At 36.9% G+C, this 25,282-nt stretch overlaps 1 protein-coding gene across 5 annotated transcripts in view; it reads left to right on the forward strand.

Annotated features, from left to right (window-relative positions):
* Positions 1 to 6,424: 6,424 nt before the first annotated feature.
* The window catches only part of camsap1b (calmodulin regulated spectrin-associated protein 1b), a 33,880-nt gene continuing 15,022 nt past the window's right edge, over positions 6,425 to 25,282 (forward strand). For 3 of the 5 annotated variants that reach the window (XM_041239688.1, XM_041239687.1, XM_041239689.1), the window contains exons 1-4: positions 6,426 to 6,815; positions 7,567 to 7,727; positions 19,088 to 19,350; positions 24,199 to 24,360. In XM_041239688.1, the coding sequence (XP_041095622.1) occupies positions 7,568 to 7,727; positions 19,088 to 19,350; positions 24,199 to 24,360 (585 nt within the window). In that variant the 5' untranslated portion in view covers positions 6,426 to 6,815; position 7,567. Of the gene's footprint in view, positions 6,816 to 7,566; positions 7,728 to 19,087; positions 19,351 to 24,198; positions 24,361 to 25,282 lie in introns of all 5 variants that reach the window. The other 2 variants (XR_005948350.1, XM_041239686.1) reach the window with 1 other exon arrangement.

The raw sequence follows: 25,282 nt of genomic DNA on the forward strand, positions 1-25,282 counted from the left end.
TACAATGTGTGGTGTTTTAATTTTTTTAATTTCGCTAGTATTTACTTTTAGAACAGATTATTGTATGATGCTTCTGTCAACTTAAACAATGCTCGTATACATGGAATCTATTTAGCATAAAAACTAACAATATTACATTGTAGTAGGAATTGTAATACAATGTAATACAATAAATACAATGTATCAGCAGAATACAGAATTAGAAAGTACAATTGCAGGAACTCTAATAAACCTAATGAGATTTTTCTCTGAAGCTTTGTAGCATCATTTTCTGTTTTCATTTTAACTGGGCTGAATGCTATGCTAAACGCAGGGTCTATAGTGTGTGTTGGCCACCCTTGCAGTAATATTATCAAATCTTAAGTTTGTCAAATGCATCATATTTCACACACAGATTCATTAACAAGTACAGTAGTTTTAAGTATTTAATTCTGGAGAGATACTTGGGTTAACCAAGTTTTTAGAAGTGCTGTTTCTCCATTATTCATTTATGATGCTCTTTACATACAATAGATACTCAAAGTGACCGTTCAATTGAAAACTCTGCTTAAAACCTGAAACTGCATATATATCTATATATATATATATATATATATATATATATATATATATATATATATATATATATATATATATATATATATATATATATGAGGGGAGGTCAGGTGAATGTGTTTGTAACTTTGTTCTACAGAATCAACCACTGTCTAAATACAGCCACTGATCAGGTCTTTCAAATAGAACCCTCTGACATCAGTACACTGATGGACCTTGTACGCATTAATTTTGCCAATATTGGAAATATTACTCTGGAAAGAGAAATATGTGAAGCTCTGTAATCATGTAAAATTCCACTTTTTATTTTATTTGTTTATATATGGATTTATTTAATTAAGGACTGTTAAATTAATAATTTAAAATACAGAGTGTGCACTACATGTGTTGTGCTTCAGGTTTCATTGCAACATACAGTAGTCAGACACACCTTGTCTGGTCTTTGTAAACAAATAGCCTTTTTACTGATTGAAGTTCAATGAAGTGCACATTTCAATAAACTAAGCATTACACCATGTCTGTGAATGGTACTGTATTATCATATCATACAGAATACCAGGGGTCAGCAAATCACCAAATAACCCATCTAACTGCCCAGTTAATCCCATTTCCACCTGCTAATTCCAAACATCTTATCTTTGTAATACTGTTTCCGTTAGACAGCTGCGTAAGCAGGCTTGTGTTGGAGCGCTGGCAATCTAATGAATAAACACACCATTAATCTTGCCATTCAGGAGTGGTATAGATATGGGTCTCCAGTGACTATAAAAGCACTACAGGTGGAGCGCAGAGTGAGTGCTGTCAGTGCGATTCCTGTTGAACCTTTCTGGGAGCCCACAGAGAACACTGCATTGACCTTTGTGCTCCAGGAGTATTGTCTTGGAATAGTTAACCTCATTGTGCTTCAGTGAACCCTAGTGGTCAGGCTTGGCCTCTCCTCCTGGGTTCCGTGGCTTGGGTTCAGCAGGTGTAAAGAGGCATGTGGCTTGACCCAGCTGGCGGTTGGCTGTTGCTCTTCAGTGCTCCAGGTCGGTGAGTGGGTTGCTGGGGTGAGGCAACATTTCATTTGGGCAGAATAACGGGGTTAAATAATTGGACCTCACAGTTTCCTATTATATGTGCAGCACAGAAGACAGATGCAATGCTCAGCTGGAGTCCTGTTACTCATGGAGTCCTATTATTTTATGCTGTAAAAGTCTTGAGAAGTGTATCACAATAAGTAAGACCAATGTCACCTTTAAGGGGGATTAAAAAGTAAAAGAAAAAAGATTTCAATTTCACACCACTAGTGGGCAGTTTGTCTTTGTATACTTGAGAGTGTGGTAGAAGCATGCAATGCATTTGCATCTGTTTATTCCTGACTTTAGATTCATTATACAAACACAGCAGGTGTTCGTTGCTGATGATCAGAAAATCCGATGTATGCATCTGCAGGTTGTATTTACTATTTAGGACTGAAGTTCCTTTAAATTATCCAATCATATATCGAACAATGAAAGAGCTACTTGATGATTAATATACAATGTGATCCTTTTAAGCCTGAAATGCCTTGCTGTTTGGATGAAAAAAAATGTTTTAACAAAAGGTACATTGTTGTGATCCTCACACATTACAACCAACACTGCCCTTTCAAGAATCTGTAATCTTCTGTCTACCATTACATCATTACAGCGTCAGCGTGAAATGACTTCTAACAAGCCTGCCCCCTGCTGGTTGATTTAGTGTTTTATCTTCAATAAACTCATGACCCCCAACCCAACCCATAGGCTGTTACTGTTTATGCAGGGAATGCTTTGGTCAGAACTGTGCTTCAGCGTCTGTAATGCAGTGCTGCATTCTCTAAGTGGAAGCTCATGTTTGCATTCAGGGTAATTATACAGCAAATTAAATCTGCCAAAGCAGATGGAACTGTAGCAAGTGTAATGCTCTTGCTTACAGATCAGAAGCACAAATACGTATTGCAGCTATTTTTCCTTACCCTTTGATTTATTTAACATTTTCAAAAAATATAACTATAAAAACACAATGGTGGTATATGTAGTAATACTTTAAAGAACCTTATAAACAATATTTTAATGTCTTTCTCTTAGAAAACATTGAGAAAGACCAAACTGGTTTTTTTTAGCATTACTATACATGTCAAAATAACCGTTATGGACCACACAAATAAAAGCGTTCTTGAACAGATGATTTTTAAATCTGAAGAATATGATTATGACAGACATGCATAAGGATCCACATTTTCCACATCATTCTAATAAACGTATATATATATATATATATATATATATATATATATATATATATATATATATGTGTATATAACAGTATACAATGTATATGGATTTTTTTTCAGTGTGGTCACTATAGATAGGATATCTTTTTATATATGTTTAACCTCCTTATAATGCATTTTATTTGTAGTCTAAAACAATGAATATAAAATGAATATACAATCATGCACTAATTGAATACAAAAATCCCAGATCATTGTGGTTTCATCAAGGGTGATAACATTTTCCATGCTATTAAAAGATCCCAGCACCACCAAAGGGTGACACATTAATATTTATCACTTAACAAGGTGCAGACGCATAGGGTTAGATGACACTTAACTCTGCCCCACTGTCTTTCCTTTCACTATACACTGACACATCTCTGTGGGACATGCAACGTTAGCCACGCTCCTTTACAACACAAAAAAAAACATTATTCCATCCTAGCGTTTTAACACACTTTAAATATTGTATGTTAATTAAAATAGTATATCTGCAATTGTGTTCTAGCTTACATTGCCATGTATTACTTTCAGGTAACATTCAATTTTACTGTAACACACATGTCAGTTTCTGATTCCTCTGGTGATGTGTAGCTGTTGACATAGTTTGGAACATATTCCTGTAAACAATTATTTTATTAAATTTTAATTTATTGTGTTGCATAAAACATATCAACATAGGGTTAATATTTGGGTATAGTTTTAGAGAACTGAGAGAAGTCGAGTTTAATAGCAGTAGATTATTATCCTCTAATTGATTTACCATATAAGTCAACAAAATCTGTATTTTTGGAGACCTTTTTCTTCTCATTCCTTCCTTTGGATGTCATGTTCCTAAAAGGCCATATTAATGTTGTGGTTGCCATGGAGACAGTAGCAAAACCATTCCACACACAGAGATATGCAACATTGGCAGTAGACGTTTACTGGATACGAATCAGAGAGCATCTGCTGTGGGTCAGCTACAAAACCTGCTGCGTCACAGACAAAGGCTGTCTTAACTCCAGGCTAATGTTGCTCGTGACACACACAGATTTTATTTGGGATGGATGTTAATAAACTGGAGTACTGTATTAAACCCTCATCTGAAAAAGGTATCATCGTTTGCATGATAAAAGACACTAAGCAGTAAAGGGTGAATTTAGCAAGTACTATGATTTGGAGGAAGAAGGCAAGCTATTGTTAGTCACTGCTTTACAGGAGCTTGTATGAAAAATCCTTCTATCAGTCAATACATTATTGTGCTCTATTGAACCGGTATCTGAAGACAGCTGTACAACACATGGTATCCTTCAGATTCACTGTGTATTCTATTTATAACTAAACACGTAATAGTAAAGATATTTAGATATACTGAAAGAAGCTAGTAAAATGTATCTGATACCTCAGCCCTTCCTGTTCTTTAGGTCACATGATTGCAGCTAAGCCACTGGAGTGAAATTGACCAACAGTGCAGGATATTATTATTATTATTATTATTATTTTTTATTATTATTATTATTATTATCTATTGAAGCCACAGGGGTGCTTTAAACTTCTGAGCATTAAAAAGTAACCTAAATACAATGATTGAAACAGAAAATGATAAACAAGGGAACATGTATCTATGATATACCACAGTACGCATACAGTAAATACAATTGAACTTGTCTGTAATAAAAATAACTTTGCTTGCTATAATCATAGGATGATATGTGTGTTACCAATCAAGCAAGTGATCTAGTTTTCCATATCTGATACACTGTACTGCGAAAAAGGATCTTAAGTTTTAGGAATGACAAAAACAGCGGACGTTCAATATGCTTAAATGCACTTTTATATTCTTCATTGAACAATCATTAAAATATGATAGTTACAGACTAGTACATTTCTTTTGATCTCACAAATAAACCCATTTGTTTTCCGTAGCCTGACTGATTTAAAGAATAGTGCTTGCTATTTTCAGCTCTGATCTGGTATACATTGAAGGAATGCAAGCATCAGCAAACCTGAGCTTTTAATAGCTGTTGTTTTCAACGACAATGACACCCTTATTCCTTTGAGATGGGTTAAATACCATTCAGATACTTAATGCCGTGTATGTTTTCCTAATGTTTTATTTCTTACCTGTTTAAAAGCATGGTATGCGTGTTCTCTGAGTCTCTATTGTTGTTTCTGCTTGGCTTATTATTTGCCATGTTTTCTAACTGATCAACAATCGGTAATCAGAAGTGGGGAAGCATAGCAGTGGCACCCCTTATAAAAGCTTACCATGGTATTTTTGCAGGTTTTTTCCTTGCTTTTGCCGAGGTTCTACCATATTACCCAGGTTTGCCACGTTTATTAAGTTTTTCTTATGTACCTTTGAGGCTGCCATTGACAGACTTACATTAGGGCCTAACTAGATAGTCACTGTATAATTTGGGGAGGGCTAAATAAACTTCTCCTAGTGTTATGATACAAAGTGTCATATTTTCTTAAAAAAAAAAACCCTCCTAGCTTGCAATTTACTTCATCATGGGTTAAGATCCCTCCCATAGACTTCTTATCCCTAACAGTGGGAGATGCTTTCATTGTTTTAAGGCCTGTGCATAATTAGCAACTACACAAACACAACACTATCATGAAGCCAATAACTCCATTCATAATTATAATATACCCCCTTCAATCTGCAGGCTTCCCAGTGTTCACACCATGCAACATCACTGAAAATAAATATTATAAGAATTAGTCATAAAAGTAGAAAGTTTTACTCACATGTGGTTGTTTGTTGAGCTGCAATAACTGTGTAAATCTCACCCTTGTCAGACATGATCTTGTTTTATAGTATATTATAATAATAGTATATTATCTGACACATGTGTTCTTGTACATTTATTTGTTTTCACCCAAATGTATCATGTTTTTTTTTTTCTTTTAATAAGAAGATCAATTCTGGTGGTAACATCGCCAGTCCTCCCCTACCTAGTCAGAGCTAGAACCTGTTCAACTTATTACAATAATCAGTTGTTTTCTTGGTATCCATTAACAATATCGCAATGTGAATTTATTTTCATTATTAAGGCCACCCCTGTATTCAGAAAGAAATATCTGTGGGGTGGGGGCGAACCCGGGACCTCTCGCACTAAAGCATAGCGCCGATACAGCTGTTCCTTATACAAAACCGAACTTCCGTTAAATTACTAATATGTTATCCTTAAAAGAAATTGATGGATAGCTGGTGTTTAAAGTAAGCCTATTACTTTATTTCTACCTGACTGCAGAAACCCACATTTACTTCCTGGTGCAACCTTACGGCTGGACACGTATAAAACACACACTTCCTTGCAGACAGATATTTATTTGTCACTACAGTGGCTTGCTATACCGGTAACATTTCACAAGAAGAAACTTTTTAAAAAGTAGGCGACTGTATGTAAAAACAATAACATTCTCCGTTTTAATTGTCAATTGATGGTGTTGAAACAGTATTAACTGTCTGGGTTACATCTTTACAGTATTGGCTCCAGTCGTGCTATCTGTATTTTAAATTTCCCTCCCGGAGTTTGCAGTTTATTGTTGCCCAGTGTAACACGTCGCGCAGGCGTGCTGCTTGCTCTCTGTAACTGACTGATCCAACCCAGACCGAAATCCCTGTGGAGACCTGCGAGCTGCACGGTATGCTGTAGCTCTGGAAGATGTGGGTTTATTTCCACAAAAGAATCAGCGGCATGTAATGTGACCGACCGAGACAAAGACACGAAACCGTAGAGACCCCAGTAACCGGAACCCAGGGGTTGTTAGAGGTTTCAGCTCTTTTTTTAAATTAGTTTTTTATTCTCTTTTTCTCCCGAGGTGGTTGTCATGTAGGCCGCAGATTGGATTGTGTTGCTGGGGAGGAGATCTTTTGATTTCGCTGCTGGGCTACACTTACAGAATCATTGAATTACTTCATTTGTCTTTCTTTGGTGATTTATTTTACTGTTATTCAGAGCTGGATTTTGGATTCTTGAGGGTTCAGAAGGTATTTTCAATTACGGTTTTATATTTAAAAAGAAGAATGTGCATGATTTATTGATGCAAAGCGAGTTATTGCATGTTACAATGTACTGTATCATAGCTACCGGCATAATAATATAGCTAGTATGTTATCATTTTGATGTTTTTCTTTAAAGTGGTACGTTGTAGGCAGATTTTATTTTGTAACTAACATAATTACATTGATTCTTAATCCTTGTTTTCTAAATATATTTCGGCGTGTTAATCGCACACATACAAATGGCTTAATGCTGTAATGTTAATGTCATTGTGTGCGGTTGGAGAAAAAAAAGAAGGCCGACATAAAATAATTTAAATAGCATCAGTAATAATTAAAACTGTTAGCTGCATTTTAAATTAATTTTGCTTGTATTTAAATAGATATTTTAATTGTAAATGTTAAGGCCGTTTGAAATGTGCTTGTGAAACACAGATCAGTGGCGTTTCTGATTCCTGTGAATTGAAAGACATTCGTTGGATGTCTTCTGTTCTAAGAACACGATTGCCAAATCATTATAGATTACAGCAGTCTAAATCAAACACATGTTTTACAATCTCGGCTCCCCTTGTTTGGCATCCTGGTATGAGTGTTACATTGAGGGTGCTTGTAAATACCCCCTTTTTTGTCGAGGAATGCGTGGCAGTCCAGTCGCAATGTTTTAACAGTTGAATGGGATTGAAAATATCTAACTGTTATGAGCGTGGGTCTTTTTTTTTTTTTTTAAATGTATTTTTAGAATGGATGTGGATGTATGTGCTGGGGGAGACAGCACCAGAAAAAAAATGGACACTGTTGGAGACGGAGCTGTGGAGGTTGTGCCGTTGGAGCTCTATGACTCATCTCGGGCAAAAATAGATGCCAATCTACGGTGGCTGTTTGCAAAAGCTTATGGAATAGGTAAGAAAACTACCCTGTTGCGGTGCTTATTCCTGCTAGTCAGTGTGTGTATATGGTGTACAATATGGCATACTGTAGCTGTTTTGAATGGGAGCAATTATTACAATGGATCACTGACAACTGGAATGTATGGGGTCCAACTTACATGGCCTACATTAGTCATGTTACAAGACTCTTACAATGATTCACTGGAAAGTCGTTAGTTACACGTCCAGAATGGTGTTATGGTCATAGACAGTGTCGTGTGGGTGTGTGTGGGTGTGTGTGATTATCGAGATGGATATATATTAATATATATATCTATATTATATATAATCATAATATATATCTAATATAAAAACAAAAAAAAAATGTGTTACTCATCCATACTCCTGCCATCCAGTATTAAGCAATTAAATAACAGGGATTTCCAGGTTTTTCTATAACAAGCTCAGGTGTCTCTTATTAAACCATTAAGTTTCACTAGGAAAGGTTCCTCCAGACAACAGTCAGTGGAGCTGTCATAGTTGGTCATCAAAAGGATGATTTAGAACAAGGAGGTCTTGTGCTGTCAAGTCACCACTCAAGGGACCACCTAAATGTAGTCAACCAGTGGTGATTTCAGGTGAATGTGTAAGGAGGGAGGGGAGGGGTAAGATTTGAATAAAAATGGACTACGATGGTAGAACCTGTGAATCCAAGGCCTCAGTGGTAATGTATCTTAACTGTTCTTGAATGGTGTCACATTTTAAATATCTAATGTCATTCAGATACCTTTGAGGCCTTGTATTACTGTAGCATGTTTTGATTCTGAGATTGCAAAGGCTAAGGGTGGTGAACATTGATTTATTCCAATGACACATTTAGTAGAAATGTTGTACCAGGATTGTCAGTACAGTGAAGGCAGGTAGTGTTTATATACAGGTTTGTATATTCAGATCCATGTCTTGAGATTTAATGAGAAAATATGAACATAAAGAGCATTTTGATTGTGTGCACAATAAGCATTTACATTTTGCAGTTCGAATAATACAGATTGGTTGCCAATTAGAGATAGCTTCAAAGAAAAGCAGTGCAATGTTAAAAGCTCCAAAAAGCGGCATTTTAACAATTATCACCATGTTTGACTAGTTATGACACAAACTGTTGTTTTTTTTTATTGGCACATGCCTGTCATCAGTTTTGGTTTTGTTATCTGCTTCTGTGAATGTCCAGCATGTAGGGTTTGAATTTGCTCAAAGGAGTAATTAGAGATTCTTGTGGTTAAAAAGATTGACTTGGGGGTCCCATAGTGACAGGTGCGTGGTGTGCAGGGCGAGTCAAATAGCACAGGTTCGCATCCTGGCTGTGGGACTCCGAAGGGAGCGTCACATTGGCTTTGATGCTCCTGTGGGTTAGGGAGGTAAGACAGGCATTGTTTCTCCTCATCGCTCTACAGCGAACCCTGCTGGCCAGGCGCCCAGTAAGCTCAGAGCGGACACATTGCAGGGCTGCCCTCCAGAGGTTGGTAGCGAGCTGACACCCACTCTCGTGTTCCTGGGGGGGAGGAAGCTGGCTTGGTTGTGGGATCTGAGGACACTCACTGAATCTTCGGGTCTCCTGAGCCTTGTGGGGAATTGCTACCGTGAAGAAAAACGATTGGGCATTCCAGATTATAACTGGACACACTAAAATAAAAAAAAGACTAACTTCAAGCTGCATGAGATTTTGTCTATTAAACTCACTGATTTGAATTTGAAGTGTGTCTGTTTGTTACCAAGGCTTGGGCTAATACATTTTTTGGACACCGATAGCGTAATAACAGTAATCCATGCTTATCAGTGTCGGCATTTGTAGCTTTAGTATAACCCACATGCATTGCTTACGCATCACTGGAAAAACAAAATAAAGGAATTAGGAGGCAAGTTTTATTTCCCAGTCTAGACATTTGCTGTCAGCATTCTACGAACTCCCATTCAAGCCTGAAGCTCTTGTTACTAGGTTTAATTTTGACTTTTTGATTTTCTCTGAGAGCAGTTTTATTGTGAAGTAATGTAGTATTTTATATTGATTAATTAAAAATATGCTATTTTAGTTACGGTACCTAGGGTCTTGGTTTAGGTGCAATGAATGACAATTAATCTTAATTTTTATTTTCTTAGAAAGTGGCTTGGCCTACACCATTTGTTTTGTGTGTGTGTGTGTATACACACACACACACACACACACACATATGTGTGTGTATGTAGTGTGTGTATGGCTGTGTGTGTGTGTGTGTGTGTTTGTGTGTTTTTGTTGTATATATTATAGATATAACCTATATATAATTATATATAGATTATATTGGGTATATTCATATAATATATACTATATATTATATAGATATATGCAATATATATATGTTATAGATATATATATTTGCTTGTGAGACATGTGGTTAGACAACCATTATTTATTGCTTTGCTATATGTTGCATAGCAACTTTCTGAAAGACCTGTAAGAAATGTCTGATGTATTTAATGAATCATCTGCTGTGACTAGCAAACTTGTACACTAAGTGATATGCATGTATAATTCTGGCTTGAAGCAAAAGGCGTTTCTTTGAGGTTTTTATTTTTTTTAATTGCACAGCATGTGACTCCCCTAAAAAATATACTTCTGCAAAATCTGAAGTAATCCCAGTATTTCTTTCATTGATTTAATTGATTTATGATTGATCCATCATTAATGTTCTGAAACCAGTGGAAGATCAGGCATTGGTCCAGGATTCTAGTTTAAGGTTTTAGGGAGGCTAGATGGTAAATTCCAAAGCTTCAGGAATTTTGGCTGCAGTACCAAAAGATTTATTTTATTTTTTATTTTTTAAAGTTTCTTGATATATCATGATGGGTCAAAGCCTGACTTTTTTGATCGAATTTGATCAAAACAAAAGGACCACAGGAGGTAGGGCTTTTTCTTGTAGAGCTCTTAAATTAGGGAATGCCTTTGTTTGGCAGGGAAGCTGGGACTGTTCCAGTTTGTCTAAAGACTAAAAATACCCTTTTATAAAATTGCATTCTTATCTTAGTGGGTGTTAATGTAAGTTTAAGTTAATTTAAGTTTAAAAGTTTAAAATTTAAATGGTCTGATTATGGCAGTTGTATGTGTGACATGCTATACCAATGTATTGTGGTTTGTTCTTTTTTTCTGCTATGTACAGTGCTTTGCGATACTTTTGTATAAAAAGTGTTATATAAATGAAATAAATACATTCATCCACAGTTGTTTGAACCATGTTGATTTTAGCTTCCTTTGTTCTAAATATTTGTTTTGCTGCAGTATTGCTACATTGTTAGCTTTTAGGAAATTACTTTTGGCAGTGTTTTTTAGAACCATGTGGCTGGCAGACCAAGTTCTGCAACACCAAGCTTAGGGCTATGATACAGGTTAGCAGTTTATTTATTTAAAATCTTTGTTGGCATTAGTAATGTAGTTTTACCAAAGAAATAATGTGTAGAATACACACACACACACACACACCCACCACGCTCATTTTACAGTCAAATACCTTGATTTGGGCAAAGTCTGGCAATAGTTTCACGAGTTATCACTTTAGCACTAGCCATTGTACGTGATCGGGTGCGTGAAGTAAAGAAATTAAATGACCCGGGTGGTACTGGGCCACGTCATTTGCAGTACAGGTTTGTTTTTTTTTTTTTCCTGAGATGTCACTGAGGCAGGCATTTCATTTTTCATTTCATATAAGGTCTTCTACTCTTGAAATTGGTACACCTTCGCATGCAAAAGAGACCATACAAGAAGACCATACAGTTACAGTAGTTGTCTCCTAGTGGTTGTAAATACAATACATGATAAGAGGTTGCTGTAAGAAGCAATGTGATCATCATTTTTAACATACTGTAGACAAGTGATTTAGCAAAACACATTTTCTATGGAAATAGGCCAATTTATAATTTTTTTTGCATGAATAGATGGCTTTGTGATTGCCCATTCTCGTGTTCAAATGAGACCAGTTTAAAAAGTGCACGTTCCCTATTGCAAGACGTGTACAGGCGTCATACAAATTTAGAAAGTGAAGACTGTGCTTGCTTAGCAAGAAAGTCCAGTTTCTTTAAGAAGTCTTTGTCATGGGCCAGCTGTTTGCATAGGCTGAACAAACCTATAATACATGTATAGTTTTATATGAAAAAAGTGAATACTATTTCACAGGCCTTAAAAAGAGTATTGAATAAAACTTAGTCTTAGTCATTATTGCACAATAGCATATCTGTCGTTTGACTCCAAATCAATATATTGATTTGAAATTGTATTAAATTTGGAACTTTTTGTAAGTTATTTATATTTTTTCTATCTTAATTTGCATTACATGAGAGTAGATGTTAAAACTTCATGCTGATTTGAACCAGGCTCTTGCCAAGATGAGCACCAGCTTTGAGTTTGAAGCGCTGATGTGATTCAGCAGGTACGACATTCACATCAGGAGTTTAATGAATATCAAGAAGTGCCGTATTCAGTGAGAAACAGTGTTGTATGGGTGGAAGGTTGAAATGTCACATACTGAGCATGTTTGACCGGGATTGGAGTTGAGGCTTATTGAGTAGCTGAGTGAATGTTCAATTCAGCCTCTGGGATTGTCTGGCTGTTTTTTTAAATATTTTATTGAAATACTTACTGTGCTGAAGCATAAGGTCTGATGGTGTACAGTTATAGCCTTTTTTTTCAGTTTGACGTCTAGATTCTCCAGTAAAAAAAAAAATCTAAAAATTAATGTTTTTAATTTTTTTTTTTTTTTTTTTTTTGGGGGGGCGGGACGACGACACGTATAGGGTAAAACACTAAAATCAGTATCCCTAATATGGTTCCTTGTAGTGCTTATAACTGAGTATATGAGCACACAATGCAGCATAATGCACTGATTTCACATTTCATAATTTTGTTTTATCTTATAATGTCCTAGAGCTAACGAGAACAGGTTTAACCCTTCTATAGAATTGATGGGGTCAGCACAGACCCCCCAGACTCCTGTTGAATGGTTAAAGTATGTCATTGAATCAGTGAAGTCGAGAGGTAAAATTATTTTAGTGGGGAGATATGATCTGCTGGATAGCCTATAGGCAATGGGTACAGTATAATAATTACAAGATGCATGTGAAATGCTTGATTTTAGCCCAGACTGACCTCTTAGTTATGTACGTTTTAGTTTTAGAAATAGCTCAACATCTGAGTCTAAGAGCATTGTTTTGAAAGGGTCAAATGCATGTGACTGTTTAAAATAGAACAGATTTATACTGAATGTACTTACAGGGGAGCCGCGAGGGTAACTCTATCAAAAGAATAGAAATGGACAGTGTGATGTTGGTGAATGTGTTCTACTGTGGTAAAGGAAATCAAGTCTGTTCCATGTGTTATTGATTTGGACAGACTGGATGGGGTCAACAGGAATATATCTGCAATATATTTGGCTAAATCAGCAAATTGGTACTAACAGTATTTCATCCAGTCTTCAGTAACTTACAGTATCTGTCTGGCCTTCTGGGACATGACCTTTTGCCTTTTATAATATAATTCCAGAATACTGTGGCTGGAAGCATCCTTGCCCTTTATAGCTCTGTAATGTGAATTCTCTATTCAAAGCTACTATACATTTGGCCATTACATGTTCCAGTGGCAAAGCAGAAAACAGGCATAGTTGTACTTTGAAATGTTGATGGAAAATTGAGATGTTAATGTTGCCTTTACAAACTAAATCTCCAGTTGAGAACCGGTTTAAAGATCCTTAATTATCATTTTCAGTTGAATTGAACCTGTTTGACATAGAAATGTAATTACTGATAAATAAGACTATTACCGCAAAGAATGCTCAATGTTTTAAGAAGCGAATTTGAATGTATTATTGACTTTGGCCCTTTTCTCCCAGGAGAATTAGACAAATAAGAAAAAGTCAATAATTTGTGCCTTATAGATAGTCTGAAGAGTATATAAAAATGTTGGCATCTGCTTTGTTTATCTGCCTTAGACTGGAATATATATACAAAAAACAGGAACATATTGGGGTAGATGTAAGGATACACGCCAAGTGATTTGTGGGTGCAAAACCCCCATATGTGACCGTAAATCATGTTTAGCAGCCAAAGTCTAAAGTAAAGTGTTTAGCAGCCTCTAAAAATGCGGTTCACCAGTCAAATTTGCACTTTGCCATCATTAATCCATTAAAATTATATTGAAATGTATTCAAATGAAGAAAAGAGCATGGAATTGGGCAGTTGCTGACCCTGCAAAAACTTTACACCTCTTATTACAAGGTGCAAGCCATTGTAGAAGCGAGTAACTAAGAGCCGTATAAAAGCACACACCTGCAGAGACCTGACATTGGCTTCAGGATGGCTGCTGTGGTTCACTTCCTGATGCAGCGACTCTTGGCTCTTGTTGAGGAGAGGCAGGAACACATTTTGAGGAGAAGGGCAAGACGAAGAAGACCCCATATATTCAATCCAAGGGTCACTTTGTTTGGGATTCCGGAGGATTCGGTGCTAAACTGTTATCGTCTCTCTCCGCAGATCATCCTAGACCTAATAGCTGAATTGAGGGTTGAGCTAGACCCCAGTGTCAATCTAGGGACCGCTGTCCCTGCACATGTGAAAGTGCTGTGTTCTCTGCACTACTTAGCCCCTGGTTCCTTTCAGACCACAGTTGGAATGTTTGGAGGGATAGCCCAATCCACCTTGCTAGGCAAATTTTTGGATGTCATGCTGAAAAGGGTAGGCCAATACATATACATAAGGATACTAGCTGAGGCTTTTCCAAACCACTCCATTTCATACAGCAGTAAGGACTCTCCTCACCTTCTCAGAAAACTTTTTTACTTTTCCGTGCTCCAAGAGGACTTTGCTGCCCTTAATGTAACCTTTTTTTTTTTTTTTTTTTTTCTTTTCGGTTTTGTATTTTCATGCTCCGCAAATGTCATACAGCGCCTACTGCTCTCTGTACTCCTAACTCACCTCACCTCTGGGCTGCAAGTGCGGCAGCTAAATAGACCGATGTGCTCATTGAGACCCTCATTATCATAATTGCGGATCATCATTTGTGCATTTTGAGTAATTAGCATTGCTCTTAAGCTTACATAGGGCGCAGTGCAAAATAATTGCCTGGCCTCAATGCAATTTGAATTTTGCATCTGCAATTATTTGCACTGTGCCTATACTTACGCCTGTTCCATTGTGCGGAGACAGGCTTACTGCCTGACACACAAAAAAGTGAACTAAATGCATGTAAAATAAACAGGTGTGTGATTCATGTAAGGATGGGCCGGTATACAATTCCCACAGTATGATAACCATCAAAAAGAATACCATGGTAACCTTAATATCACAATAATGCAAGTTATAAAAATGTAAACATGAAGTCCCAGATTTGTGAAATGTTATCCAGTTTTTGTAAGTAGTTTAATTTATTAAACTTTGTGAATTGGATTTTACCACACACTTTGAACATGGATATTTTTTATAATGGTGCAAGTTAATTTCCAAAATCAATCATGGAAAATGCTTGCTAATTGTCTCAAACGACACGTCTGCTTTGATTTAGTTTTTCTCCTCATAACCTGTAGGCTATATTGTCACTTTTTATGATACTAAACATGAACCATAAAATCATACAGTAGCAAGAAATAGCTAACTTGAATACTGCATAGCATTTTAAAACTAGTTTTTGAGTCTTCGTTTAGCAGATAACAAGGCTGCCATTTTTAAATGGCTGCTTTAATCCAGGCCAGGGTTACAACGCCTCAGTGCTAATCTCATGCTATAAACAGAAAATGGACTTATGCTGGTTTTAAGCATTGTGTGTTCCTATACAAAGTACATCACAACTCTGTTGAACAACACCATAGTAAATTACAAGGTTTTTGATTTACTGTATTAAAACTTTTTACCAACTGTGATATTTTTTAAATTCGCTGCTTTTGACTTTAAGCAGTGTTGATTATTGCAGTATGGGCAATGTACAGTGATAATCTGGAGAAACTGTTGAATTAAAGAGTTGCCAATGATCTGTCCTGTGGTTTACTGTCTGGTACAGTAGTATCAGATTACCACTAGTATTACAGTTCAGGTGGATGTGCAAGTTTTTATTGTAGTTGTGCGGTGGTTGATTGTTACTGTTGATTTTTATGTTTGTTTGTACCCTGCTTGGTTGCAGTATTTGCTGATTGAGTCAACACTGGAAGTTTGTTCTTTTGATGCCAGATTGTTTCTAAAAATACAGTTCACTGTAACAGTGTATGAAGCATTGCTACCGTATCAAGGAGTAGTGAGGTAATCTGCTGGTGGCCAGCAATCCTATTGCAATCCTTGTTTTACAAATACTGCATGGGTAGGCTTCAGTACCATTTTATGTTTTGTGTAGGTGCTGTAGATGCTAACATAGTTATGAATTTTGACTTACTTGAAAGACAGACCTTATTTACTATTTAAGCACTAGTTTATAGTAAACTGTGTATTTGTAAATATGTATGAATGGACCTTGTTTTTTAAAAAAAGTATTAGACTAATGCTATTTAAAAGAAAATTTTTGCTATTTTGTTAAAATTCAGCTTACAGATTGTGTTCTTACTCTCACCTTGCCCTCCAGTTCAGAAATGTGTTTGCTTGTGTCTACTGGACGGTAAAGTGCCTTGCCAGATAGGCAAGGAAAGAGTAATAAACAGTAAGTCTACCTGCAGAAGTATGATGCAGAAGTTCTCTATGGCCAAAACTTGTCTGTTAGATTCCTAAACAGAATGGAAAATGTCTAATTTCTTATTTGACTATCACACTATTCTTTTTAGCAGTGTCTTCCTTCAGTTTCCATTTTAGTTCTTGTTTCTTCTTGCATGAAGATCTTTTAAAATGTTTTGAAATTTGGCTTAATATTAACGTAAAACTGCAACAGATTGTACATATTTTTGTACTGTAACATTTTATATAGAAAAAAGGAAAACTTGAGATTCTGTGCTGTATATGTCTGGTTTGCATCTTGTTAATTACTAATGGTGGCCAATAGAGAGGTTAAGTAAAACCTGCAGTGTCCCACATTTACTCTAGCATAACGTACAGTAATTCCCCTGTGACCATTATCTCCGCACATGGTAATTCTGTGATTCTGGTTAGCTTGTATTCTGTCCCAGTTTTGTTCTGCAATTCAGAAACATTTCTGGGATTTTCAGTGTAGCTTGTTCAGGAATCGCACAGTACTTTGTGTTTTTCTGTAGGAGGGGTGCATGTGTTGTATCCTGCATACAATATTGTTGCAGGATTTAATGAGTTGTCACTGAGGGTTTAATACAGTCTGCCTTACCAGCCTTCAGATGTGTCAGAAACAAAGCAATGCTTTGTGATTGCAAGCCGTTCACAGTCGTACAGCCTGGAAGCACAGGGCAGCTCAGAAGCTCTCGAGAGCCACCCAAACATTGTGAAGAGACCCCAAGGGCAGCAATTCAATCTGGTGTACCAGTTGCGATTAACTGTGAAATTTGTACTGTGTGTCAAGGTCTACAGTTGTCTAGAATAAAAGGGAAAGGGACATTTCAAGGCTTCTCAGAAAAATTAAAAATGATTAGGTCATGATACAGTTGCTGTTTTTTTTTTTTTTGAGGAATTAACTGGCTGTTGATTTAGCTCAGTATTGAGGAGAATGAGCTAAATTGGAAATAGACTGGAAGCAGTGGCAAACGCAATCGTAGGTCTAGTATCGAAGTATACATTTTTTTTTTTAAACAAGCCATGCAAGAGGATGAATTATTAAATTAAACCTGTCTCGTTAAACTTTGGAATGACGGTAGTAAGCACTTTAATGCTCGTTCCTCAACCCTAATCCTTGTTCCAGCGTCCTAAAACACATTTTAGGACGGCTAATGTTTTAAGACAAATGTTTTTGCCTGCATTTTAAATTTTTCATCATCGGATCAGATTGTTGCTGTACCAGCTAACATTGTTTACTCCACACATTTTGAACATTTGAAAACATTTATTTATGAAGTAAATCGTGATCCAAGAATGTGAGTCAAAGCAGCCAGTCCTTGGGCTGTTTTCAGTTCTCTGGCTGCCTTTAAAGAGGATTGTGGTGTTTGGGAATTTTTATGGCTCTGCTTTAATCCTCGGCTAGCCAGAATGCTGCAGTATGCTGAACAGCAAAGGGATTGCTCGGCAGTGCATGGGGGTGGGGTGGGAGCAACACAGGAGGGACAAGATGATGGGAGATCCTCATTGTTTAAAACAAAGGGTTGCACTGACTCTTACCTCTCCTTAAATGATCAGAATTACTCATTTGTGCTGCAGAATAGGGTAAAGGGTGTGTGTCTGGGGGAATGATTATAGGAACTTGTTCCAATAGGAAGTACATGGTTATGTGGGCACTACACAAATAGCTGTGTATTTGTTACTGAATCATAAGGAGGGTGTCCATCCTTCCGTTTACATTCAGTTGTAAAAGATACATTATTCATGAAGCACATAAAGTAATGTACATTAAGTGTCTCCCAGCAGTAATGGTTAAATAGCTGCTTCGCAATAACATCATTTTAGGTTGTAATATAAAATACATGTTATATTTATTTCTTTAAAGTACTTTTATTCGCGTTACTGTTTTTGATTATATTTTACCTAGGTTGAAACAATGCTGACTTGCCAGTATGATTGAATTCAGTGAAGCTTGATGTCTGGAAAATTGAGACCACCCGTGGTCTTTGATGTAGAATGCTGCAGTACAATAAAAATGAAGTCAAATACCAATATCTCAGTTCTTCTCTCTGGAAATTCAATGCTACAATAACAAGCTATTTTAGTTATAAAAGAATGGAATATAGATATTTAAGGATGTGCCAGTTATTTAAAAAAAAAAAAAAAAAAAAAAAACCCAACAATCTATGATTGGCATTTCCCTGTCAGTGTCTTTATTATTATTATCCACACTTTTCAATGACACAGCAACGCTGTTACCAGCACACGTGGTGGAGATACTTTTAAATCAAAAGATTCCAATGAAATTCAAAAGGTCCATGTCAGGTCTATGATGTTATACTTTGGTTTTCATCTCCAGTCCGAACTGTATTCCAATTGCTGTCCCGTGCCTGTGGATTTCCACATCAATCAAGCAAAAATAGAAACAGCAACTTGGCCTTGATCAATGCACGCTGTTGTGGGTGTGGCGGCTCGCGGTGGGGAATGCATAAAAACTGGTATCAGATTCTGCCAATTGTGTATGGAGTATCTGTAATCTGAACAGGCCCAAAAGAAATCACAATTGGTGCATCCCTCATTTAAGTATATTTTCATAAAAAAACATATGCACCTGTTTTTCCTAATGTATTTTCTGATCTCATTAAGGTTCAGAAAGAATGTTAGAGTATACATTTTCTTTGTTTTCAGACAACATCCCGGAGGACCTGAGAGACCCCTTTTACACAGACCAGTATGAGCAGGAGCACATCAAGCCTCCGGTGATCAAGCTGCTGCTGTCCAGTGAGCTGTACTGCCGCGTGTGCAGCCTCATCCTGAAAGGGGATCAGGTGGCAGCTCTGCAGGGGCACCAGTCTGTCATTCAGGCTCTGTCTCGGAAAGGCATCTACGTCATGGAGAGTGATGACACTCCTGTGTCAGAGTCTGATCTCAGCTGTGCCCCGATCAAAATGGTGAGTATGCGTAGATTGGTCTAATGTACGATGTTAAAAGCTGATCTGAAGTAAGACTGACTTTCCACAGTATTTTCTGCCCTGTGAATAAAACAAAAACACATTATTAATGCTACAACATAACAATGGGACTCAATTAAAGCATCAATCTGCTAGAAATAAATAACAATTCAGTTTCTCAGTCATGTTTACCGGCAGCTGTCGAGTCAGTGAATTGCAATATGTTTTTACATCTTTAAACAATAAATCCCACGTGTTTTTTTAATTTTTCCAATGCAAGCTATTTTGAAGGTGCAGACTGCATTTTTCTGAAAGATGAGCATTACACAGGATCACAGATACTGTGTCAAACTGCTCTTCTAAACAGTCAGTTTTGTATAGATTTCATGACTGCAGCTTACTGTGAGTGCTGCAGTGCCCTGCATTTTGGCAGGTGATGAGGTTATAGATTCCTATAGATGTTAAACCCTGGCTATTAGAATGGTCCTCTGCTTTTCTTTTTACAGGTTATTTAGGGAAGATGACTGTCAAACCACGTTTTATGGCAATAATGGGCAGTACAGAGTTCTATGGTGCATCTGAAGGCGTATTACTATTTTTTGCTAAATGATGTGCATCTTCCTACAATCGGTTCTTCTCTGATGGGGATGGGTAGTACAAGGATAGCGGCTCTCAAATCATTTGACCCTAAGGGATAAGGGAAGTGTTTAAATACTACTTCTTGATTTCTCCCCTAGTCACTGGAACACAATCCAGTTCAGGCTCTACTGGATTGACTTTACTAATGCTCTTTTGAGGCTGTTGTACATTCATTATTTTTGGTACCAATGGTAGTGCGATCTTCCAACATCTTGTGGACTCCTTGTCCAGACCTGCACAAGTGTTTAATAGCTGCAGGTCGACCAGCTTACCAAGGTGATGGACGCTTTCTTTTTTCTTGGCATTTTTGGAACTTTTTTAATGCATGGCTTAAAATACACTGAAAAATGCATTGATATTGACAAGCTGACACAGTAGCTGAACTCGCTGATGTGCATCACTGTTGAGTCAGAAGGTTCTAAGTGCAGATCCTGGCTCCCTCTAGTGAACTACAGTATACGCCATAAACTAGAAGCAGAGGTGTGAGCAGTTTGAGGTTCTCAGCAGGAGTGGTGATGCTCTACTGGATGAGCTCAGTGGTTGCCAAGGGAGATTGACATGATTACTGATCCTTGGCTGTGATTTGTGTTTAGTGTGTCACTGGGCTTGGTCATGATCTAGGACAGCGTGTTACTCAGCATTAAACTGTAGAGCTACAGTGTGTTTGACTAGGGAAAGGGAAATGTGGAACACAAACATGTCAATTATTTAATTTATAATCTAGATCGTTTTTGAGAATATTAGCCAGTGAGCATTAGCTTCTATATTGACATTCATACTTTTATCACATTGTTAACATTTTGGGTGAGTGATTGCAAAGAACAGATTCAGTTTAAAAGGCTTTGCTTTACAATTTGGGCAGCCAGATTTCTTGTACTGATAAGGAAAATGCTCACGTGCAGAAATTGAAGTAATTAATTGTGCAGCAGTTTATCTACAGTAAGCTATTCTTTTGTATTTCAGCATTCTTTTTTTAAATAAAGACAAAAGAAAATGCGGTCTGGATTTGATTAGAGCATCCACCGAGTGCTCATCTGATGGTATTGACACTTTTGTGTGAAACGTCAGGAGACCCTGAAGTGGGTTGTTGGTTTGTCATTGCTTTAGACATCATTTTCACTTTCACTATGGAATTAAGCTTTTTAGTGTATGTATAATGCATGGGCTCTCCCCCGCCTTTTTATTATGGTAAAAACAGGATTCTTTCTCTACATCGCCCACATACTGGGACATTGGGAATTCCATTAGGAACTATCTGGAAAATCAGTCCCAGGCATACTAACAATAACCACAGAAGCTACTAAAGCTGTTTGGTGGTTGCTGTTGGCTTTAATACTCTTACATAGCCTACTATAGCTTCTGCCATGGATACAATCTCTGACCCAGTAGCTTCTCACCTACTGTACATTACCAGTGGGAGGGTTTTACACTTCCGGTGTTGGAAATCCTATATGAAACATTTCGTGTACATCCTAAAACTACATGTCTACTGTACAGTAAGTGCATATGAGATTGTGCCTATGAGATTGTGAGTTCTTGTCAATTGAGACTCCTGGTAAAGGTATGACTGCTTTTGTTAAATGCTTAAAAATTTTAAGTGTTTGTTTCTGTTTGTGGCTGCACAGCAATTGAACCTTTCTGCAGAAATATAATGAAGGCATTATGATTACTGACACTGGTGGACCAGTTTGTCTGGTGTGCTTTTAACAGGGCGTTGTTTTCACTGTCAGTATTCACTGACATCACACAACTCATCTCTGCTCAACATATTAAACATGGGTACAATAGTGGCCTCATCACTTATTAACTGCACAAAAGCAATATATTTTGTTTCACAGTTCTGTATCCATGAATTATTTTAATACAATTTTACAGTAATATGTGAATGTTTAATAAACAGAGGATTTTACTTTTAGCTAAGGTTAAGCTTCTGCTTCAGACATTCCCAGTGTATTTGGTAACTCTCCAATGTCAGCTGCTTGTTTCTTAAACATTCCAAAATATGAGCAGCTGTTTTCAACAGGAGGCCAAACACACTTTAGAAGTGAGGAAGATATGAACGTGCAGCAGGGCAGGCAGGATGTTCTTTCTACTCTGGGCCTACAAGAGCTTTCCAGATGCCATCTGAATACCAGTTGTTTCAAGTCTGACAGTGTTTTCCAGCTAGGAAAGGGGTAATGAGATGTGCATGCAAGCACCTACTGTATCTGATTGGCTTCTGAAATATGTGGTGATGGTTTTGATTGGCCAGTCAGAGGGACTATAATTACTCTGCTCAAACACTACATTTCCACCATTGGATTAGTTACTAGAGAGACAGATAGATAGATAGATTAAATTTGTTTATTAGTTAATGTTGAGGGAAGGTTTACAGTAAATACAGGTCTTTGAAGATTAAACATAAGGGGCTCGGGGCTCGAAATAACCGACAGCACCAGTGGCAATTGCCGCAGTGCCCAAGCTGCTTGCTGCAATGCCTCTCAAATTTAAAAAAAACATAGAGCAGAAGTTGCCTGTAAGCCTGTCCGTCATTGCCGCCGGTGTTCCTCGGCACCAGCACACCTGATCTAAAACCCATTCACAAACTTGCTCAACATCAGCTGATCTGTTCAGTCACAGTTTGGTTCTGTCTAATCATCTCATCCTGCGAGACGCAAAATAAATCCAATGTACGGAAAAATATTTTGTCTTGCGTTCACTGTACACACAGAATGGAAAGGGACGCAGACATGCATATTTGTTGTAATCTGTTACACTGCAGCAATAACTGTTAAATACTTGCTTCTGCAATATAACAACATTGATTAAGGTACACTCCAGTCCCATAGGTGGCAGCAGTAAGCCTCATTTTTGGCTTTGCCAGCAATAGTAAGGATATTTACTTTTAGGTCCTGTCCACACTAGATAACCGATCTTGAGAACCGTACTCAAACGTTTTAATTAATTCAGCTCAAACTTTAGCGTTCATACTGAAATACCGTTTCATGTTTAGTTGGATGTAATGCTTGCACGCACTAATGCTATTAGAATAGTTTGGTTACAGTTCCTAGCGCAATGAAAAGTGGCAATTAATACGATAGTGTAACAGCAGCTTTTAGCATTTGCCATTTTAGTAGGGTTCAAGATAAAAACCCAAATTACTGTCCATTACTATTACAGAAATATTTTAAACAGAAAAACAGCCTGACAGAGTAAAACACCAAGGTTACACTGATTCTGATCAGCAAAGTTTTTGTTTCCATATGCGCACAACAGCAGTACATAAGTAATTAATCACAAACTTGATACTCTCATTGAATGAGAAATAGACCCACGAGTAATTAAATTCAGTATCTTTATATTTGCTCATAAATGCTGACTAGTAACAATTCAATTATAGCAAATTTGACATTTCACACAATGATTGTCAGTCAGCAACTAATCTACAAATGTTCCGTATATCCAAACGTTGAAAAAAAACCTCATATATCAACAACGAATAGTCAAAAGAAAACAAACAAAGTAATGTCCCAAACGTAATGAAAAATCCCCAACAGAATAATATCCACAGTAAACATTCCAAGCACAACAAAAAAACACAACCTCATAACTGTCAGTGTTACTTCAGCCAGGAACTATGAATAAAAAATATAAACCAGTTGGATCTCACACGATGATTGAAGAGCCGTGTTGATTGAAGTTACACTCCAAGTTCCGCTGCGGCACGATTCATTAAAAAAGAAAACGGGTCAATACTTGAATCGCAATTTCTACTGTGCTCATTCTCCTGTGCTCATTCTCCTGTTTTTTCCAGCATTTAATATTATACTCAGGATGTTCTATTGAATTGAGTACTGTTGTACAAGGAATGTTCTAAGTCAAGGACTAACACAAAGACTTCAACCCTGAATATGTTACTTTTCTTTCTTTTACATAAAATCAGTTTTGGTACAGTGTAACACGTTGTGTTCTGTCAATAGGCATTAGTATTATTTGTAAATTAAGCATAATGAACCTTTACAGATCCCCTTTTGAAAATGTTTTACAGAATTGCAATTGTCAGCAAGAGAAATCTTTCAAATGTATATAACCACATCAAAATGGCATTCAATTGTCTGAAGACTTAGAAGCAGGGTCATTTTTTTAATATGACGATTGGCTATATAGTTTTGTAGCAACACAGTGATTGTGTTTTAACCAGTAATGTTTGTAATCCTGTCTCCTCTTCAGAGTGCTCACATGCCAATGATTGATGCTCTAATGATGGCCTACACAGTGGAAATGATCAGCATTGAAAAGGTTGTCGCCAGTGTTAAACGTTTCTCAACATTTAGTGCCTCGAAGGAGCTTCCTTTTGACCTCGAGGATGCAATGGTCTTCTGGATAAATAAGGTACAGATATTCCCTTCATCTCATGCAAGCTTGTGATTTTGAGTAATGGTATAGAGTTCTGTTTAGAGTAAAATTCCACTCGGGGATATTGATGATGAATTGCAGAGGTTTGTGACCCCAGGCGTGACCGTTCCCTGTGGTAGTTTCACAAAATATTCTAGCGGTGGGCATGCTCTTTGCTCCCTATTTTCTACCTGTTTCACAATGTTTCATGAACAGTGTAGTTTTGTAGGAATAGTCTCATCTAGTGTAATGTTTCATTTTATTTTGTTCTACAAAAATGTAACTTGATCTAGCAGATTGCTGCATAGTTGTCAAACTAGCCTCTGATACATGGGGAGCAGAAAACCTTCTGCCCTTGTGCTAAAAGACGTAGATAGATTAAAAGTAAGGCTGTAAATGTTTAAACGTCAATTCAAATTAAAAATATATATATATATATAGAATTTTACTAAATGTTTAATTAAATATAGGACAATCAATTTTTTTTTTGGCAATTATTATACTGGTATGACTAACATTCAAAATACAGAATCACAAAATAACTACTACTAAGTACTGTGGAGTAGTTTTTTCTTAATTGTATAAAATATAATTAAAAATCTTGATATGGATATCTACTTTTTCATGTAACTGACTAATGAGATAGCATTGAAATTGATATTGGTATGCACTGGCATAACATGTTTTGTGTTAATTGTAAACCATAACCGTACATTTGCTGTGCTGTGTATGCAAGCCAATAATAAGAAGGGCAGGTTTTCAGCTAATCTCGCCCATAATGACTGATGGGTTTGTACTGGGATTTGATTGTGTAGCAGCTCCAAGTTTCTAAAGTTTCCTGTGTTTGGCCTGTGAAATGGTAATGTCTTGTCAGTGTTAAGGAGTAGCTGAATCCGCACTTTTAGGAAAGTGTGTAATT

Source organism: Polyodon spathula, chromosome 56, assembly GCF_017654505.1.
Source record: "Polyodon spathula isolate WHYD16114869_AA chromosome 56, ASM1765450v1, whole genome shotgun sequence".
Lineage (NCBI taxonomy): Eukaryota > Metazoa > Chordata > Actinopteri > Acipenseriformes > Polyodontidae > Polyodon > Polyodon spathula.